This window comes from Erythrolamprus reginae, chromosome 1 (genome assembly GCF_031021105.1).
Source record: "Erythrolamprus reginae isolate rEryReg1 chromosome 1, rEryReg1.hap1, whole genome shotgun sequence".
NCBI classification, from domain to species: Eukaryota; Metazoa; Chordata; class Lepidosauria; order Squamata; family Dipsadidae; genus Erythrolamprus; species Erythrolamprus reginae.
The window spans coordinates 327,417,087-327,434,841 of NC_091950.1; the positions used below are offsets into that span (position 1 = coordinate 327,417,087).

The following is a 17,755-nucleotide window of genomic DNA, read 5'->3' on the forward strand; positions in this document are numbered from 1 at the left end:
CAACTTTGTACAAAACAAAGTATTCAATGAGAATATTTCATTCATTCAGATCTAGGATGTGTTATTTGAGTGTTCCCTTTATTTTTGTGATCAATATATTTAGCTTTGATAATATTTTCCTTTTCATACACTCTTCCACATGTCAAATAAACTCATTAAAGTATGGCCAAGAAATTTGCCTATCCAGGAGTGTTGATTTTCATTTGCTGCTCTTTTCCAAAACACTTATCCTATATTTTGGCACAGAAATATCTTACTGAGAAAATACTAGGTTGACATGTTATTCTTTTGCAAATTAAACAAAATTATAGGGAAGAGTCTGTAATCTATTGCAGAGGTCTCCAGATTTGGTAATATTCCGTCTGAGGAATTCTGGGAGTTGAAGTCTTAAAGTTGCCAAGTTGACCTATTGCTTCCTGGAATGCAATTGTGGCACATGGCTTTTATATCTGCTTATGTGTGCTGTATTTAGCCATGTACAGAAAGTGTTTATAATTATATATAGCTGTGATGAAAGTTCCTAATGCAAAATTAAGTTCATATAACTAAAAGTTAAAAGTGGTGGCAATGTTTTTAGTTATTTATTTTTTTTAAAAAAACTTCAACCCATTTGAAATCAGGGTCAGAAATATTTGATTTAATCTGACAGCTTTATTTACATTTTATGTAAGTAAATGAAAAAGGGATATTCATTTTTTTATAAATGTATCTTTAATTTAGCTTTTACTCTCCTGTTCACTCTTTTTTAAAGTTCATACTACCCCCCCCCCATAAGATGAATAAAAAATAAGATGGGAGGAATTTAAATATCATATGCTTATATCTGAATTACTGCATTGCCTTGTAGTGCAGAGATGCAGAGCATGGCTTTGCAGAACCATAGTTTCCAGAGCCTGAGTCAATCTGGTTTGAGAAATGTTAGGTTTTGCAGTGAGCAATGATTGGAGGGCCAGTGTTTCTTTATTATAGTTCCAGGAAAGAAACTTTTTTTGATGCTTAACTTTCTCGGAAGTGACTGTTTTGTTTTTGTTGTAGTGACATTGCAGGAATACTATTAAAATCTACAGGAATCTTTCTGGACTCTGGCTTACAAGAGAGCTGTAATGAATTTTGGGCTAGTGCAGATGACAGTGCTGCTTCAGATGAAATCAGGTATTCCTCCTTGGAAAAAAGTTCATATATGAATAAAGCACCATTGTTAGTACAGATTAGAGTTAATGAAATATATAGTCAAGACACGCAGAACAATTTTTGTGCAGCACACCTAGATAATAGGTAAAAACATCGTTGGGATATTGTGCTTTCAGTGATTCTAGTTAAGTTCAACCTCAGCTGATATGATTTCATTTTAAATTGCTGTTGTGTTTGGTTATAATTCTATGCGTGCCCCCTAGAGTCATAATTTTGAGATTGGCAGCGATATCAATAGGTATAATCAATAGAGTTAATCTTTGTTTAGCAACTGCCTGATTTAATGACTGCTAATATGTCAATGATCTAAAGTAATTTTACAATTATTCTTTACATCTGCAACCTTTTGAGACTGTAAAGCAAAGGAAAGCTGAATTAAGATCATAAGCACATTTGCTGTTTACCTGATGATTATTTTGCTTCATGAGTGTGTTGCCAGTCCCAGTTGTGATCACTAACAAGGACTGCCTGTGAATAAAATATATTGTATTTTTAGTTTTTTGTTTGCACATGTTTGCCTTCTGATCTACTTACAGTACATATTCTTTTCCAAATAGGAATATTGATATGAAAGTATTGTGAATGCATTTTGTTTGATTTTTGTAGGAGGTCTGTTATAGAAACCAGTCGGGCATTGAAAGAGCTATTTCATGAAGCTAGAGAGAGAGCATCGAAAGCTCTTGGCTTTGCCAAGAGATTAAGAAAGGTAAACAAAATAGAACAAATCCAGTTGCATCTATCTATCTATCTATCTATCTATCTATCTATCTATCTATCTATCTATCTATCATTTATTTATTTTAATTTATATGCTGCCCAACTCCCAAAGAACTTATATATTGCTTATTATATGCTAAGCCATTCATTTGTAACAAAATGTATATTTCTCTCCATATTTGTAGGATCTTGAAATAGCAGCAGCGTTCACATTATCTGCCTCTGTGAGGGAGTTTCTTGCTGCTTTGAAAGCACAGCAGTACACAAAGGTAAAAATCAGTCCAGAAGCTTTATAGTAAGGAAATATTAGTGGAAGGAGGCCTTGAGCTTATTCAGAAATTCAGACATATGAGATGGTAGCTTAAATCAGCGTTTCCCAACCGGTGTGCCGCGGCACACTAGTGTGCCGCGAGACACGGCCAGGTGTGCCGGGAAGTCTTTGGAAGCTCCAGTTGGGCGGGGCGCTGCCAGTGTCAGACCGCCAGTGCCTCCGACCTGGAGCTCCCACTCGCAGCTGTCCCCCGGCTGCTGCCCGATGCAGCTGTTTCTGGCACTCTCCTGCTGGGCCCCAAAGAAGGAAGGCGGGAAAAAGGAGGCAGGGGTGGGGAGGTGCAGCAGTAGGAGTAAAGGGAGCCGCGGCCGCCCCTGCCTCCCCACGGTGCCTCCGGCCAAACGCGCCCCTGGCTTCTCTGCCCTGCCCCATTGCCCGCCCGATCCGCCCACTCGCCACCGCCGCCTCCTGTCTTGGGGCGCGATCTGCCCCCTCTCCTCCGCCGCCAGAGAGAGAATGGAGGGCGCCGTTGTCTTCGCCTCCGCCCGCAGGCTCTGCAACTAAGAGGCAGCAACCATCAACCCCCTCGCCCTCCCAGACGTCCCCAGCACCCGGCCATGCACCTCCTCCCGTTAGCCCGGCCGACTTTTCCCTGCTGCCGTTTTCTCTTCATGGCGCAAAGCCACACAGTCCCGGACTCCCGGATCGCTCGCTTCTCCGGCCAGCAAGCCGGCTCCCCGGCGCGACGCTTTCCTGGGCAGATGGCTTTGCTGACCGGAGAAGCGAGCGATCCGGGAGTCTGGGATTGTGTGGCTTTGCGCCATGAAGAGAAAACGGCAGCAGGGAAAAGTCGGCTGGGCTAACGGGAGGCAGCGCGTGGCCGGGCGCTGGGGACGTCTGGGAGGGCGAGGGGGCTGATGGCTGCTGCCTCTTAGCTGCAGAGCCGGCGGGCGGAGGCGAAGACAACGGCGCCCTCCATTCTCTCTCCGTCTCTCTCTCTCTCTTTCTTTTTCTCTCTGTTGCTGGCGTGGTGAACGAGAGAGAAAGAGAAAGAGAGAAAAAGGAGGGGAGAGAGAATGAGAGAGAAAGAAAGCAAGAGAAAGAGAGGGAAAGTAACCAAGAGAGAGAGAGAAAGAGAGGGGGGAAAGAGGGAGAGGGAAAGACATAGAGGGAGGGAAGGAGGGAGAGAGAAAGAGAGCAAAAAAGAGAGTAAGAAAGAAAGAGGGATGGAGAAAGAGAAAGAAGGGAAGGAAGGAAGAGAGAGAGAGAGAGGGAGGGAGAAATAGAGTGAAATGGAGGAAGAGATTTTTTTTTGTCCAAACTTTTCTTTAGCCCCCCCCCCCCCCCCCTCAGTGTTCCCCAGAATTTTGAAAATATGAATAATGTGCCGCGGCTCAAAAAAGGTTGGGAAACACTGGCTTAAATATACTACATGGGAAGACAAATATCTGTTGTTTCTAAATACAGTGATACCTCATCTTACGAACTTAATTGGTTCCGGGGCGAGGTTTGTAAGGTGAAAAGTTTGTAAGACGAAACAATGTTTCCCATAGGAATCAATGGAAAAGCGATTAATGCGTGCAAGCCCAAAACTCTCCCCTTTTGCCAGCCGAAGCGCCTGTTTTTGCACTGCTGGGATTCCCATGCAGCATCGCAAAAATACAGAAGTGCAGACGTGGTGTTTCCCATGGAGGGGAGCCTCAGGGGAATCCCAGCAGCGCAAAAACGGGTGCTTCACTGGCAACAGAAGTCCAGAAGTGGGGCATCCCAGTGGCGGAGGCTTGGGTTTGTAAGGTGAAAATAGTTTGGAAGAAGAGGCAAAAAAATCTCAAAAAGTTTGTATGACGAGGTATTACTGTACTTAAAGGTTCATTGCTAGCAACTAGCTTATGATATAAACATTTTTTTGCAACTAGAATTGTCCCAGTTTAGAGGAACTCCCATGATTATGTCCCCCAAACCTTTTTGTACATCAAAGATCCAAAAGCTGTCTTTTGGGACGGGGGTGGGGGAGTATAGTAGTTACAAGCCTGTTTTATTTTGCATAGATAATATATTTGTTTTGCCTCCACCAAACAGAAAAAATTATGAATATGGGATATGGATCTTCTTGTTAACTAGTTCAACCATTGATTTGTTTTACAGGTACAAATTCCTGGGCTTGAAAATTTACAAATCTTCGTGCCAGATAATTTTGCACAGGAAAAATCTCTTATCTTGCAGTTGCTTAATGCAGCTGCTGGAAAGGATTGCTCGAAAGATTCTGATGAGGTCACAGGGGAATCCTTTTTACTCATGACAAAATACAGTGAAAAAGACCAAGAAATTGATGATAGCTGGAGTGCTTGGGAAGGCCAGCCAATCAAAATAGTTCCTCAAGTGGAAACTATTGATACACTGAGAAGTATGCAGGTAAAGTCTTTCTGTGTTAGACTCAAATGCTGGGTGATGCTTAATGTGTTCTAGCTCAGGGGTCTCCAATCTTGGGAACTGCAGGAATTGTGGACTTCAACTCCCAGAATTCCTCAGCCAGATTCCTGTTCTAAATTATATCTGAAATATTACTACCATAAGATCCCAGGTATTTTAATAATGTGTGTTTCCCTTGTTAGGTTCTCAAGCTGGTCTGATCTAATGGTTAATGGTGCTTGGCTAGAAATCAGGAGACAATGAATCCTAGTCCTACCTTTGGCTCAAAGCCAGCTGGGTGTCTTTGGGCCAACCACACATTCTTCACTCCTAGAAAAGAAGTCACAGCAAACATTGGCTATAAATCTGCAGGGATTTGTCTAGGGCAGTTTATTTATTTATTTATTGGATTTGTATGCCGCCCCTCTCCAGAGACTCGGGGCGGCTAACAGCGACAATAAAACAGTGTACAATAGTAATTTGGTATTGATGATTAAAAATCAATTAATATAAAAACCAAACATACATACATACATACATACCATGCATAGAATTGTAAAGGCCTAGGGGGAAAGAGGATCTCAATTCCCCCATGCCTGGCGGCAGAGGTGGGTTTTAAGTTGTTTACGAAAGGCAAGGAGGGTGGGGGCAGTTCTAATCTCTGGGGGGAGTTGGTTCCAGAGGGCTGGGGCCGCCACAGAGAAGGCTCTTCCCCTGGGTCCCGCCAGGCGACATTGCTTAGTTGACGGGACCCGGAGAAGATCCACTCTGTGGGACCTAACTGGTCGCTGGGATTCATGCAGCAGAAGGCGGTCCCTGACAATCGCGATCTGAAGGCACAAATAAAAGTTGGGCAACATGTTCATGTTGTAAACAAGCCTTTCATCTTCTTTAATGTCTTCAAGAAATAACACACCGAAGTGTAATTAAAATTCCATTGAGAATGATGGCCTTTTGACAAATGGAATTTTTTTTTAAGCACAAAAGATTCTCATTCCTCTATTAGCAACTTCCAGTAAATATTTGGACAAGCCCTATGCACAGAAACCTGCCTCTATTTATAAAATTGTTACTTAATTGATCTTAATGAGAGAAGTCTTTAGTAAATCCAAATCTGTAACTGATTCTCCACTACGTTGATTAATTTTCTGGGAAGAAAAGTTCCGTCCTTGGAATATTTAGAGTGCATCAAATAATTTGAATTCTGTTTTCAGCAACACTGTGTTCCCTTTTGTTCTAGGTTGACAACCTCCTCCTTGTGGTAATGCAACCGGTTTATCTTGTGAACCAGAGAAAAGCCTTTCAGCAGTTACTTGAAGGATTGGTCTCTTTGCAGCAGGAGCAAACTTCCAGCCAACCACTAATAGCCAAAGCTTTGCAACAGTTGAAGGTATAGCTCTTTCTAATTCATTATCTCCTAGGCCAGCTATGGCCCTTTTAAAACCTGTGGACTTCAGCTTCCAGAATTCCAGAGTTGAGGTCCACAGGGGTTGGTAAAGGGATCATAGTTGCCTTCTCTTGGTGTCGGCTATTTGTTCTAATTCATTTATCATTTTAAAATATGTAATAAACCACTCAAGTCTACTTTCCATAGAAAGTCAGTAAGGGAATATTTGCCCTGCAGTTTTACAGATTGATATTTGTAATTTTATAAATTGTCTAGAACTGTTGAAAGCTTATGAATTTGGATTAGGGATTTGCAAATACGTGACATACTATATGTTAGGCAGCAGAACTGTCTCTATTTTGATGCATATTTAAAACATTTGAATACGTGCTGTATAATAGGAAGTGGAAACAGAATCTTGTTTTTTTTAAAAAAACAACTCTATATGTATCTTCGAGGATTTATCAGCATATTCCTAACATGACTGAAAATATACATAAATATAATTATGAAGTGTGTGTAAGAGACATAAAAGTTTTCATGTCCGCAATTCATAGTCTGATGTATCTGCCAAAAGAATAGATGCCATATTATTGAGATTTTTTTTAGTGGTTAATATATTTTTTCACAGTTCAACAGTAATTCCATTAATTTCGAGATTGGGCAGCATAGGAGTTAAATAAATAAATAAGGAAGGAAGGAAGGAAAGAAAGAAAGTCATGACAGTGAGAAGTTGAGGCACCTAATTTTATAAGCATTTTACAGCGGTTGTTAAGTAAACAACATGGGCATAGGTTCAAATCAGTCGTGTCAACCCATCCTCCTAAATGGGCATTTTTGGGGGGCCAGAAACTGGCAAATTGAGTGAGTGCAGGACACTACAACCAATCGTAAATATGATGCAGAAAAGCAGAATGACATTTTACAATGGCCAGAAGTACTTTATTGATTGTAAAGCACCCTTTCCTGTAGTAACTCTGAACAGTTGTTAAATAACTGGCTGTAAGTTGAAGTCTACCTTCATAGGATTGCAATGCTACCTCTCAATTCTAAATTAATGATCTAAAGGGGAAAGGCATTTATGTTTATTAGTATTGTTATGTTTATGTAAATTCCAGTGGAATTATGTGTCTTTACATCGCAAACGTATCAGCAGAGCTTTTTTCTGTATTTTCCAGAGTGATGCTTTGCACCTGTGCCATAAGATCAGCAGCGCAATCGATAGAGTTGATCATATGTTCACTTCCGAATTTGACGCTGAACTTGATGAATCGGAATCTGCCACCCTACAGCAATATTATAGAGAAGCCATGATTCAGTGTTACAACTTCGGCTTTGAGGTAGGTCCAAGAGAAATTTCTTTTGCTTTTCAGAAAAAACCCCTAAACTTTTACTTCACCTCAACCTATTTATAGCTATTTATAGATAACTGCACACTCCTGAACAATCCCAATAGTCCTTAATTTTTGTAGTAAGATCCAGGCATATAAAACGTTTGCAGTTACATCTTATCTCAGTTAGATCAGTTCTGGGTAGCAGGATGAGAGTTCTTTCAGGACAAAAAAAAAGGAGGGAGGGGGAGGTATGTCCTAACCACATCTGGATGCTGCTCCCAATCTCTTCTTTCCTCCTGGAAGATGCCAGGTCTTCTTCTGTCTTCAGAGCAAGGTACCTCCCAAAGTGCACCTATCCCTGTTATAACCGAGTTAATCCATCTTGCTGCTGGTCACTATAGAAACATAGAAGACTGACGGCAGAAAAAGACCTCATGGTCCATCTAGTCTGCCCTTATACTATTTCCTGTATTTTATCTTACAATGAATATATGTTTATCCCAGGCATGTTTAAATTCAGTTACTGTGGAGTTACCAACCACGTCTGCTGGAAGTTTGTTCCAAGGATCTACTACTGTTTCAGTAAAATAATATTTTCTCATGTTGCTTTTGATCTTTCCCCCAACTAACTTCAGATTGTGTCCCCTTGTTCTTGTGTTCACTTTCCTATTAAAAACACTTCCCTCCTGAACCTTATTTAACCCTTTAATATATTTAAATGTTTCGATCATGTCCCCCCTTTTCCTTCTGTCCTCCAGACTATACAGATTAAGTTCATTAAGTCTTTCCTGATGGGTTTTATGCTTAAGATCTTCCACCATTCTTGTAGCCCGTCTTTGGACCCGTTCAATTTTGTCAATATCTTTTTGTAGGTGAGGTCTCCAGAACTGAACACAGTATTTTCTTCTCTTTCTTTCCAACTTTTCTAGAATTTTCCAAAGAGCTAGATCTTTGGATAATGTGTTCAAAGTAGGATAATTTGGGCCTGATTGCTCTTTAGTTGCACCATTAACCTATTCTAACCATTGTATGCTCATTATCCGGACTGATCATTTAAATCTATTTCAGTATCACAAAGAAGTCATCCGACTAATGTCTGGAGAATTCAGACAGAAAATAGGAGACCAGTATATCAGTTTTGCAAGAAAATGGATGAATTATGTTCTCACTAAATGTGAGAGTGGACGAGGCACCAGACCCAGGTAATGACAATGTTGATGCTTTTAAAATGTTATCTCTCTCCCTTTCATTTCTGTGAAGTGTGTATCTTAAACACAGAAGAGAATTGCTGTAGCAATTGATTTAATTATTGTTGATTAAATTATTGAATAACAATTAATGCACTACCCATGCGTTAAATAATTACTGCAGTTTAGAATGTAGTCACTATTCTCTCAGCTAAGAGTAGACTTGAACTTCATGAATTCTGTGGGAAGTGACAGTACTTCCTTTCTAATATATTTATTTTAAGAAATGATTGTTTTGACTGGAGATATTGTGGAATTTATTGGGTAGGGCTAATAAGTCTGGAGGAAGAAGAATAGATATCAGTATCTCCTTGTCTGATCTAGATTGTGGTTTCCGTCTACAACAATTTGTTCCAAGCCATTCAAAACCTTACATGGGATAAAGAATATATTTTGCTTGCTTGCTTTGTATTCTGCCTATTCCCAAAGTGGCTAACAATTTCAATTACTCCATAGATTACAATAACGTTGGAAAATAATGAATAAGTTGACATACAAAACAAGCAAAATTAATAACAAACATGTCAAAAAAAATGCACAACATTATGGACCTGCCAATTTCTCACTGCATGCTTCCTCCTTCTTGTATGAAATACCTAGCAGGCAAGGGTTCCCCATTGCCCCCGCTACCGGAACAGCTGCATGCACAGCTGTGCTTTCCTGAAACGGGTGTGCATGCGCCCACATGAGATTTGGCCTTTGCACATGCGCGAACATGAGGACGTTCACGCATATGAGATTTTGCCAATTTGCAGAAGAAGAAAAACACCAAAACGTGGCGAAAACTCACACGTGGGAGCATTCTTGCATGAGATTTGGCTTCCTGCGCATGAGCAAAAGCCAAATCTCCCACGGGCGCATGCGTCATGTACGCGGAGCTGACGCATAGCTCCATTTTTCCTACCGGCTGCAACCTGCTACTGATACCTAGGTATAAGTTGCTCTCTTGAAAACAAGGACAGAATGAGCAAATCAAATCTCTCTGGGGTAGAGTTGCATGGAGGTAGAAAGCCAAAATGCCACCTTCCAAAATCCCATCAGGTCGCATTTTGTATTTGGCCTGATTGGATGGGCAGATGAACCTGGAGGTGGGGGGGTATTCCCACAGGTAACCCGTTCAATGTCATGTGGGGGATCCAAAGGTCATGTCAACACCTTTGAATTGTAGCCAGAAGCCTACTGGCAACTGGTGAGTGCTGCTTACCAAACAGCAAGGTCACCTGAGCATAAATGGGATATACCCACCACTGCTAAGGCTGCCACATATACCGTTTGCTGCTTCCAAATGCTTTTCCAGGGCAGCCCCACATAAAGCAGATTTTAGTGCTCCTGCCAGGAGGTGATCGAGACATGAATAACTCAATATATTTTAAGCAAAAATGCCAAATTGACTGACATCCAAGGCCCACCGTGTTTTCATGATTGAGCTCTATTCTGGTTCTTGGTTTTCTCAGTCCAAATTCAGCAGTTTCCCCCAATTCATTTGGAGGGGGTTTAAATGATTTTTGCTGAATTTTATTTTTCATCTAAAAAAAACATCCTTAGAAAAACTTGAGGGGTCACCTGACTTCTTTTTCAAAAGCATCATTAACTAAACATGTAGAGATTACTGCACTGTTCTGATTAATAGTTTTAAAGTAGCTTTAAGTATGTAACCTTGAATTAATCATATTACTTAAGTTATAAATACTTGAAAGGCCAGACTTAGTATAACAGAGAATTATTATGGCTGGTCCTCAACTTATAACTGGTTGCTTAAGGATCATTCAAAGTTATGATGGCTTTGGAATAAATGCTTTACACTGGCATGAGCATATTTCAGAGGTTTTTCAACCAATTCAATTTTTGACTGGTTTCAGTGCCCTACAGTCATGTAATTTGCTGGCTTTCGAGGGTTCATTTAATGACATGTGATTTCCCTAGCGACCATGTCATTTGCTTAATGACCATGCGATTCAGATGTACAACTGATTTGTAAAATCAGTACAAAAAAACCCAAAAATTCTGGTCTGATCATATGAATAGCTAGACTTATGACCGCAATAATGACCAAAATTCCAGTCCCAGTTGTGCCAAAAGTTGAAGATTATCTGTGTTCTTAGTAAATAGAATTTTTGGTTTAAACATCAACCCGTAATTTCTTTCTGTTGAACAGGTGGGCAACACAGGGGTTTGATTTTCTTCAAGCCATTGAACCAGCCTTTATTTCTGCTCTGCCTGAAGATGATTTCTTGGTATGCTGTTAATTAATCATACATTTCAAATGGATAAACATTGCCAACTATATATGAAACCAGTAGCTGTCCTACTAAAAAAAGGATTTGAATAGTTTATCCTAATTTATTTAATTAATGATTTAATTTACATTAAGTTAACATAATGGGTTCCCAATCTATTCATTTCTCGTGATTTGAAGATACAGCAGTATAATTTTCAATGTTTTTTTTCCCTGTGTTTTCCCACCCAGAGTTTGCAGTCATTGATGAATGAATGTATTGGCCATGTTATTGGAAAGCCTCATAGTCCTGTTACAGGTTTGTACCTTGGTAAGGCAGCAGTTGTAGTCTCTTCTATGGAATTTTGAAGCTAATGGCTTATAGAAATGGAATATGATCTAAGTTATTTGGAAATTAAATAAACACTTATTTAGTCACAGTTACAAGAATGATAACAACCTTAGCAACTTTTAAATATGAATAGAATAACAGAGTTGGAAGGGGCCTTGGAGGTCTTCTAGTCCAACCCCCTGCTTAGGCAGGAATAATAATAATAATAATAATAATAATAATAATAATAATTATTATTATTATTATTATTATTATTTATTAGATTTGTATGCCGCCCCTCTCCGAAGACTCGGGGCGGCTCACAACAATGCTAAAAACAATATTATACTGGCACAAATCTAATATTAAAAAAAACTAAAAACCCTATCATAATTAAAAACCAAACAGCACATACATACCAAACATAAATTATAATAAGCCTGGGGGAAAGGTGTCTCAAATCCCCCATGCCTGGCGGTATAGGTGGGTCTTAAGTAGTTTATGGAAGACAAGGAGGGTGGGAGCAGTTCTAATCTCCGGGGGGAGTTGATTCCAGAGGGCCGGGGCCGCCACAGAGAAGGCTCTTCCCCTGGGGCCCGCCAGACGACATTGTTTAGTCGACAGAACCCAGAGAAGGCCAACTCTGTGGGACCTTATTGGCCACTGGGATTCGTGCGGTAGCAGGCGGTTTCGGAGGTACTCTGGTCCAATGCCATGTAGGGCTTTAAAGGAAGCCCTACACCACTTTAGACAAATGGTTATCCAACATCTTTATTATTTATTATTATTATTATTTATTCGACTTGTATGCCGCCCCTCTCCGAAGACTCCTCTTAAAAACCTCCAGTGTTGGAGCATTCACAATTTCTGCAGGCAAGCTGTTCCACTGATGAATTATTCTAACTGTCAGGAAATTTCTCCTTAGTTCTAAGTTGCTTTCCTATGAGAAGTCCCAGATAATATATTTTAAAATAGAAGCAAGAAAGAGAAGACCAAAATGGCAAAGGCTCAAAACAAGTATCTAACTAGACAGAGTTTTTTCTGAAATAGAGATGTTATTAGAATGACATTAGGCAGGGAGCCATGTTGCTTTTCCAAGGAACAGACATTCCAGACATAGCAACTGAGAAAGGCCCTCTTGCGCATTCCTGTCAAATGAGTCTTGGATATCAGGATATGCAGCTGGGTCTTTCCAGATGATCTCAAAGAATGAGCAGCTTCACATGGGAGGGAGTGGCATTTTAGGAATCCTGACCCCAAATAGTTGAAAGCTCTAATGGTAATGATTAGTTTTTACGATGAGCTCTGAAACTAAAGGCCCAGTGGATAACAATGGAGTTGCATGTTTTGGATAACTCCTCACAGTTCCTGGCTTAGCTGCTGTATTTTTCTACTGATTGAAGTTTTTGGATCCGCTTCAAAGGCTTCCGCCAGTGGGCACATTATTGCCGTCTCCTATTCGCCTTAAGGCATTTGTAGTCAAAGGGAACAGACTAGAACAGTGATGGCAAACCTTTTTCAGGTGCCAAAAGACTGCGCATGCATGTGACTGTGCGCAAGCGTGCCCACATCGATAATGCAATGCCCTGTGCATGCGCACAGCTCCCTCTGTTACCCCCACCTATGCATGTGCAGAGGTCTCACTGAAGCCTCCTGACTTGCCATAGGCCCATTGGGCCATTTTTCACTCTCCCCAGGGTTCAGCAAAGCCTCCTGAAGCCGGGGGATGACGAAAAATGGCCCAACAGGCCAATTGGAAGTTCCGAAACGAAAGGAAGTGGAGTTGCCCTCTTGCCTACCTTCAGATAGTTGCAGCCAGGCCTCGTCTCATTTCTTCTGCAGCCGGAAAGGCTTCCTGAAGACTTCTGCAGCTAATAGCAGAGCTTCGGATCGAGCAGCTGATAACAGAGCTTCGGATCGATCTGTAGCTCTGTCATCGGCTGCAGAGGCGTCCATGAAAGCCTTGCTGGCTGCAGAAGAAATGGGCTGAGGTGTCTGAGGCCTGGTTGAAACTGTCCAAAGCCGACGCAGTTCCTGAAGACCTCTGACAGTGAAAAGGAGGCTGGAGGTGATGCACACAAATGAACTTCCACTTGGCCTGTTGGACTGTTTTTCCCATGGGGAGAGCAAAAACAGCCAAAAAGAAGGCCAAAAATCAGCTGGCCAGAGCGTGTATGTGTGCTGGAGCTGACATAGGGCAACATCTCGTGTGCTCTCAGATATGGCTCCGAGTGCCACCCATGGAACACGTGCCATAGGTTCACCACACTGGACTAGAATGTTTTCTTACAGTTGTCATTGCAAGTACCAAAAACTAGATATTTCGCTACCTCTATGCATTTCTTTCACAGGATCCTATCTGAGATTCCTTAATTTTGAGTTGTGTACTTTATGCCTTACAAACTCTAAGTATGACCCGGTGACTGTCTATTACAACATTCCAACAGACTGGCAAACTACCCATCATTCTCCTGACAAGGAGGGGAAAAAGAATGATACCATTCTGCTGATTGATTTCATTGGGATACAAGCCTGTAGGGTTAAACCTGGGATCTCATCTGCAGACTGCAGTGTGCATTTCTCAACCTGGTGTAGCTTTCTCTGAAGGAAATGAGCTGCTTATGTTGAAACATGACAACACGGCAGTGTCTATATGGCTATAGAAAAGAACTACTCCATTACAAGTAGTTCTCGTTTAGCAACTGTTTAAAAGTGATGAAAAAGGCAACTTTATCACCAATCCTTCCATTTACGACACTTGTAAAGGCAAAGAAAAGCTGAATTAAGATCATAAGCACAGCCATGGTTTTACTTAGCCACCGCTTTGCTGAATGATTGAATTGTCAGTCCCGTGAGGATTATCTGTAGTATTAAAATGCATTTGTTCATCAAAGATGGGCCTGAAAAGTGAGTCTGTTCAAACCAATCCGGGTTAATTGTGAAAATTATGCCTACCAGCCAGTTAAATAGCAGGTAGCAGCAGCTGGCCCATCTTGTCTGGGCTTGTAACCATGTATGCAAACCACTTCTGGATTGTTGCCTAAAAGACTTCTTGGTTATGTCTTTGTAGTCCTGAAGGCATATTAACCAACTCATCAAGGTTAGAATTGGTTTATGACTTAGGTAACTTTTTACGTTTACCTGCTTATTCTTTTTTGGTGAATTTTAGTGCCGAATGACTTCAACGTAAATCACTCTGGTTTTGCTGCTCAGTTTACTAGCCTATTTCTTTTGAGCTGGCTGGTCTATTAAAGTTCATTTTAGTAGTTTGGTAGACACGTTTGAAGACAAAACCATGAACTGCTTAAAAATGGTTATAAAATCAGTGAATTCCAGTGCATTCTCTCATTTTTGACAAAAATTATTACAATTCAACGATTTAAGGTGCAATGTGATGCTCCCTGTTCCCACACAAGGGTTCTTCTCTTTTTGCTTGCAGCTATTCATCGGAATAGCCCTCGCCCTGTGAAAGTACCTCGATGCCATAGTGACCCCCCAAATCCTCACCTCATCATCCCAACACCTGAAGGGTTCAGGTATGTAGAAGCTTATTCCAAACTTTTATTAACTTAGATTAGATTAGATTAGATTTATTGGATTTATATACCGCCCCTCTCCGCAAACTCGGGGCGGCTCACAACAATAATAATATTAAAAAAACCAGTACATAATAACAAATCCAATGCCCACCAATCTAATTACAATTTAAAATTAGTAATTTCATAAAACAATCCCAGTATATATAAAAAACAGGCACACAGTCAATCAATCAACGGCAAAACAACATGGGCAAGGGGGAGATGTTTGAGTTCCCCCATGCCTGACGGCAGAGGTGGGTCTTAAGGAGTTTATGAAAGGCAGGGAGGGTGGGGGCAATCCTAATCTCAGGGGGGAGCTGGTTCCAGAGGGTCGGGCCCCCCACAGAGAAGGCTCTTCCCCTGGGTCCCGCCACACGACATTGTTTAGTCGACGGGACCCGAAGAAGGCCGACTCTGTGGGACCTAACCGGTCGCTGGGATTCGTGCGGCGGAATACAGAAATGAAGCAGTTGCAGCAATATTATCCACTACCTATATCCTTACTCCCTTTCTACGTCGAAGCACAGTCTTTGCACTCCTGGGGTAAAAACACAACTTCCTCTCCAACCTTGGTAAGGACCTGTTCTTTCTGTGTAGTGTGTGCAGCAATTGCACCTTTGACATTGCTGAATGAAAAGCTGATAAGTAATTTAATTCTTCCTCCCCCTGTGCTGATTTTTAAATTAAAGAACACTTTATATTGTTGCTTTTTTTTTTGTTTCTCCCTGGTAAGGCAATCAGAAGGAAGCAATTCTTCCCTTTTCTACTCCTAAACATGACATAGCTTTCTGCTACCATTACTTCAGCCGTCTTTCCTTCCTTTATGAATGCTCAGCCTTGATGCGATTAAGAAAAGAAGGCTGTCCCTCAGATCAGCCTAGACTTAATGAGGCCAAGAGAACACACCTCTTATGCTCTTTACTCAAATGTACTAAAATGCCCACTTTTAAAAGATTGCCAAGGAACTGAGATGCAGAAGATAAGCTTTGGTGGTATCACATTATCTTCCGTTTCTTAAAAAATAAACATGTGTGAATTTGTCTATGACATGGCAGCTTCCATGTATTGTTGTTAATGAAACTTAGTTGAATGCAACTACATAAGAACCTTGTTTTCTTGTTGTTAGTTGAATTACCCACCCATAAATTAAATCCCCAAGTGAACTTTCTGAAGTGGCCTGTGATCTTCGTTACCTTTTCTTTCTTTCTTTCTTTCTTTCTTTCTTTCTTTCTTTCCTTTCTTTCTTTCTTTCCTTCCTTCCTTCCTTCCTTCCTTCCTTCTTCCTTTTTAATTTTGCCTTCAGCACTTCATGTTCAGAAATCTTTCTCGTGGGTTAGAAGCAAACCTTTATAACTTTTTACAAGATTTTGGTTTCCAGGCTGCTGTTTTGAATCATCTCTTTAAAAAAAAAAAAAAATCCATTTTAAAGTGGGAGCCAGAGCTTTTTTTTTTTTCCCCTGAAGCTTTTCTTCTCACTGCAGCACAAGGAATATCCCATGTGATGTACGGAACCATTGCAGCCCTGCTTTCAGTCGCCCCACTCCTGTTGGGAGTGACTCAACTCAGCCAAAACCCGTCAGCAGTGCAAATGACCTCAGGTAGCTCCACTTCCCAGTGTAGCAGACTCATGCTTGCTCATGCCACTCATACAAATCATGTATGCACTTAGACCCCTGTAGTTCCTCTTGGTTCCATTGTGTGTTCCCCATGATTGACTTGTTTCCATTCAGGGTTTGAAATTCTTAAAGACATTTCTACGAAGTGCATGTTCAACTACATTTTTGCTAATGCATGTTTTAGTTGTAGGGGTTTTTTTTCAAAAAGGTTTGAATTATTTCATTCTCTTTAATGCATGCCATTCATTTTCTCTACCCTTTCTGCATTTGTGTTGTACCACCTATGATTCAAGTCATATGAAATTAGCCAGCACTAATGCATAGGTATTAACACATTTGAGATATGACCAGGATCACGTATACTTGGTGTTGTATACATGCACTTGCAAACTGGTAGTAAAACCAATGCTTTGCCATTCCATTTTGTAAAACTGCAGTTTGTGTATCTGTCAATTAAAACTCTTTTTCAAAAAGCTGACCTATGCTCACGTCCAAGATTTTAGTCACCAGTTTCTTAGGAGATTATTGGATCTTTTTAATCACACATATTGCAACTAATGTTTACATTGGGATATACCGGCTCTTTGTTGCATTTAGTTTTATTAATTCTTAACATTAAAAGCAGTATTTTTTTCATTAAAAGTAGCAGGTTTTAGTTTTTTTAAGGCCCTTTATTCAGGATAATAGATATGGTAATATGGATATATACTATACTTACTTACTTACTTACTTACTTACTTACTTACTTACTTACTTACTTACTTACTTACTTACTTACTTATTTAATTTTTATGCCGCCCTTCTCCTTAGACTCAGGGCGGCTTACAACATGTTAGCAATAGCACTTTTTAACAGAGCCAGCATATTGCTCCCACAATCCGGGTCCTCATTTTACCCACCTCGGAAGGATGGAAGGCTGAGTCAACCTTGAGCCGGTGATGAGTTTTGAACTGCTGACCTACAGATCTACAGTCAGCTTCAGTGGCCTGCAGTACAGCACTCTACCTGCTGCGCCACCCCGGCTCATCATTTATCTTGCTTTTTAAAACGGTAGCTTTGGTTAACACAACCAGCCAAGGCTGTGTTCTTACTTGCATTTTCAGTTTCTTGCCACTTCAGAAATGAGAGCAGAAAAGTCCTGATCAATAAAACAGCTGCATTTGTTTTGTTTTTTAAAAAAACAGAGGCTCCAGTGTTCCTGAAAATGATCGCCTAGCTTCAATTGCTGCTGAACTACAGTTTAGATCACTAAGCCGACATTCAAGTCCCACAGAAGAACGAGAAGGTGCTATTATAATGATGATTGTATATGAATACTATTTCCCCTAAAATATATTTAACATATCCTGGTAAGGCTTCTGCTTAACTTTTAGTTTGGTATCCTCACTCTGATATAAATATGGAGATTTTGATAATACACAGTCAGATTTTAAAAACATTTAGAATGGGGGTTTGTTAT

General features: G+C 40.6%; 1 protein-coding gene across 3 annotated transcripts in view; it reads left to right on the top strand.

Annotated features, from left to right (window-relative positions):
* The window catches only part of MAP3K4 (mitogen-activated protein kinase kinase kinase 4), an 84,163-nt gene that overhangs the window by 42,399 nt on the left and 24,009 nt on the right, over positions 1–17,755 (top strand). The window contains exons 7-18 of one of the 3 annotated variants that reach the window (XM_070733809.1): positions 1,036–1,152; positions 1,798–1,897; positions 2,094–2,177; positions 4,325–4,591; positions 5,829–5,978; positions 7,154–7,315; positions 8,378–8,511; positions 10,712–10,790; positions 11,024–11,090; positions 14,542–14,638; positions 16,162–16,278; positions 17,481–17,581. In XM_070733809.1, coding sequence (XP_070589910.1) covers positions 1,036–1,152; positions 1,798–1,897; positions 2,094–2,177; positions 4,325–4,591; positions 5,829–5,978; positions 7,154–7,315; positions 8,378–8,511; positions 10,712–10,790; positions 11,024–11,090; positions 14,542–14,638; positions 16,162–16,278; positions 17,481–17,581 — 1,475 coding nt within the window. Of the gene's footprint in view, positions 1–1,035; positions 1,153–1,797; positions 1,898–2,093; positions 2,178–4,324; positions 4,592–5,828; positions 5,979–7,153; positions 7,316–8,377; positions 8,512–10,711; positions 10,791–11,023; positions 11,103–14,541; positions 14,639–16,161; positions 16,279–17,480; positions 17,582–17,755 lie in introns of all 3 variants that reach the window. The other 2 variants (XM_070733807.1, XM_070733808.1) reach the window with 2 other exon arrangements.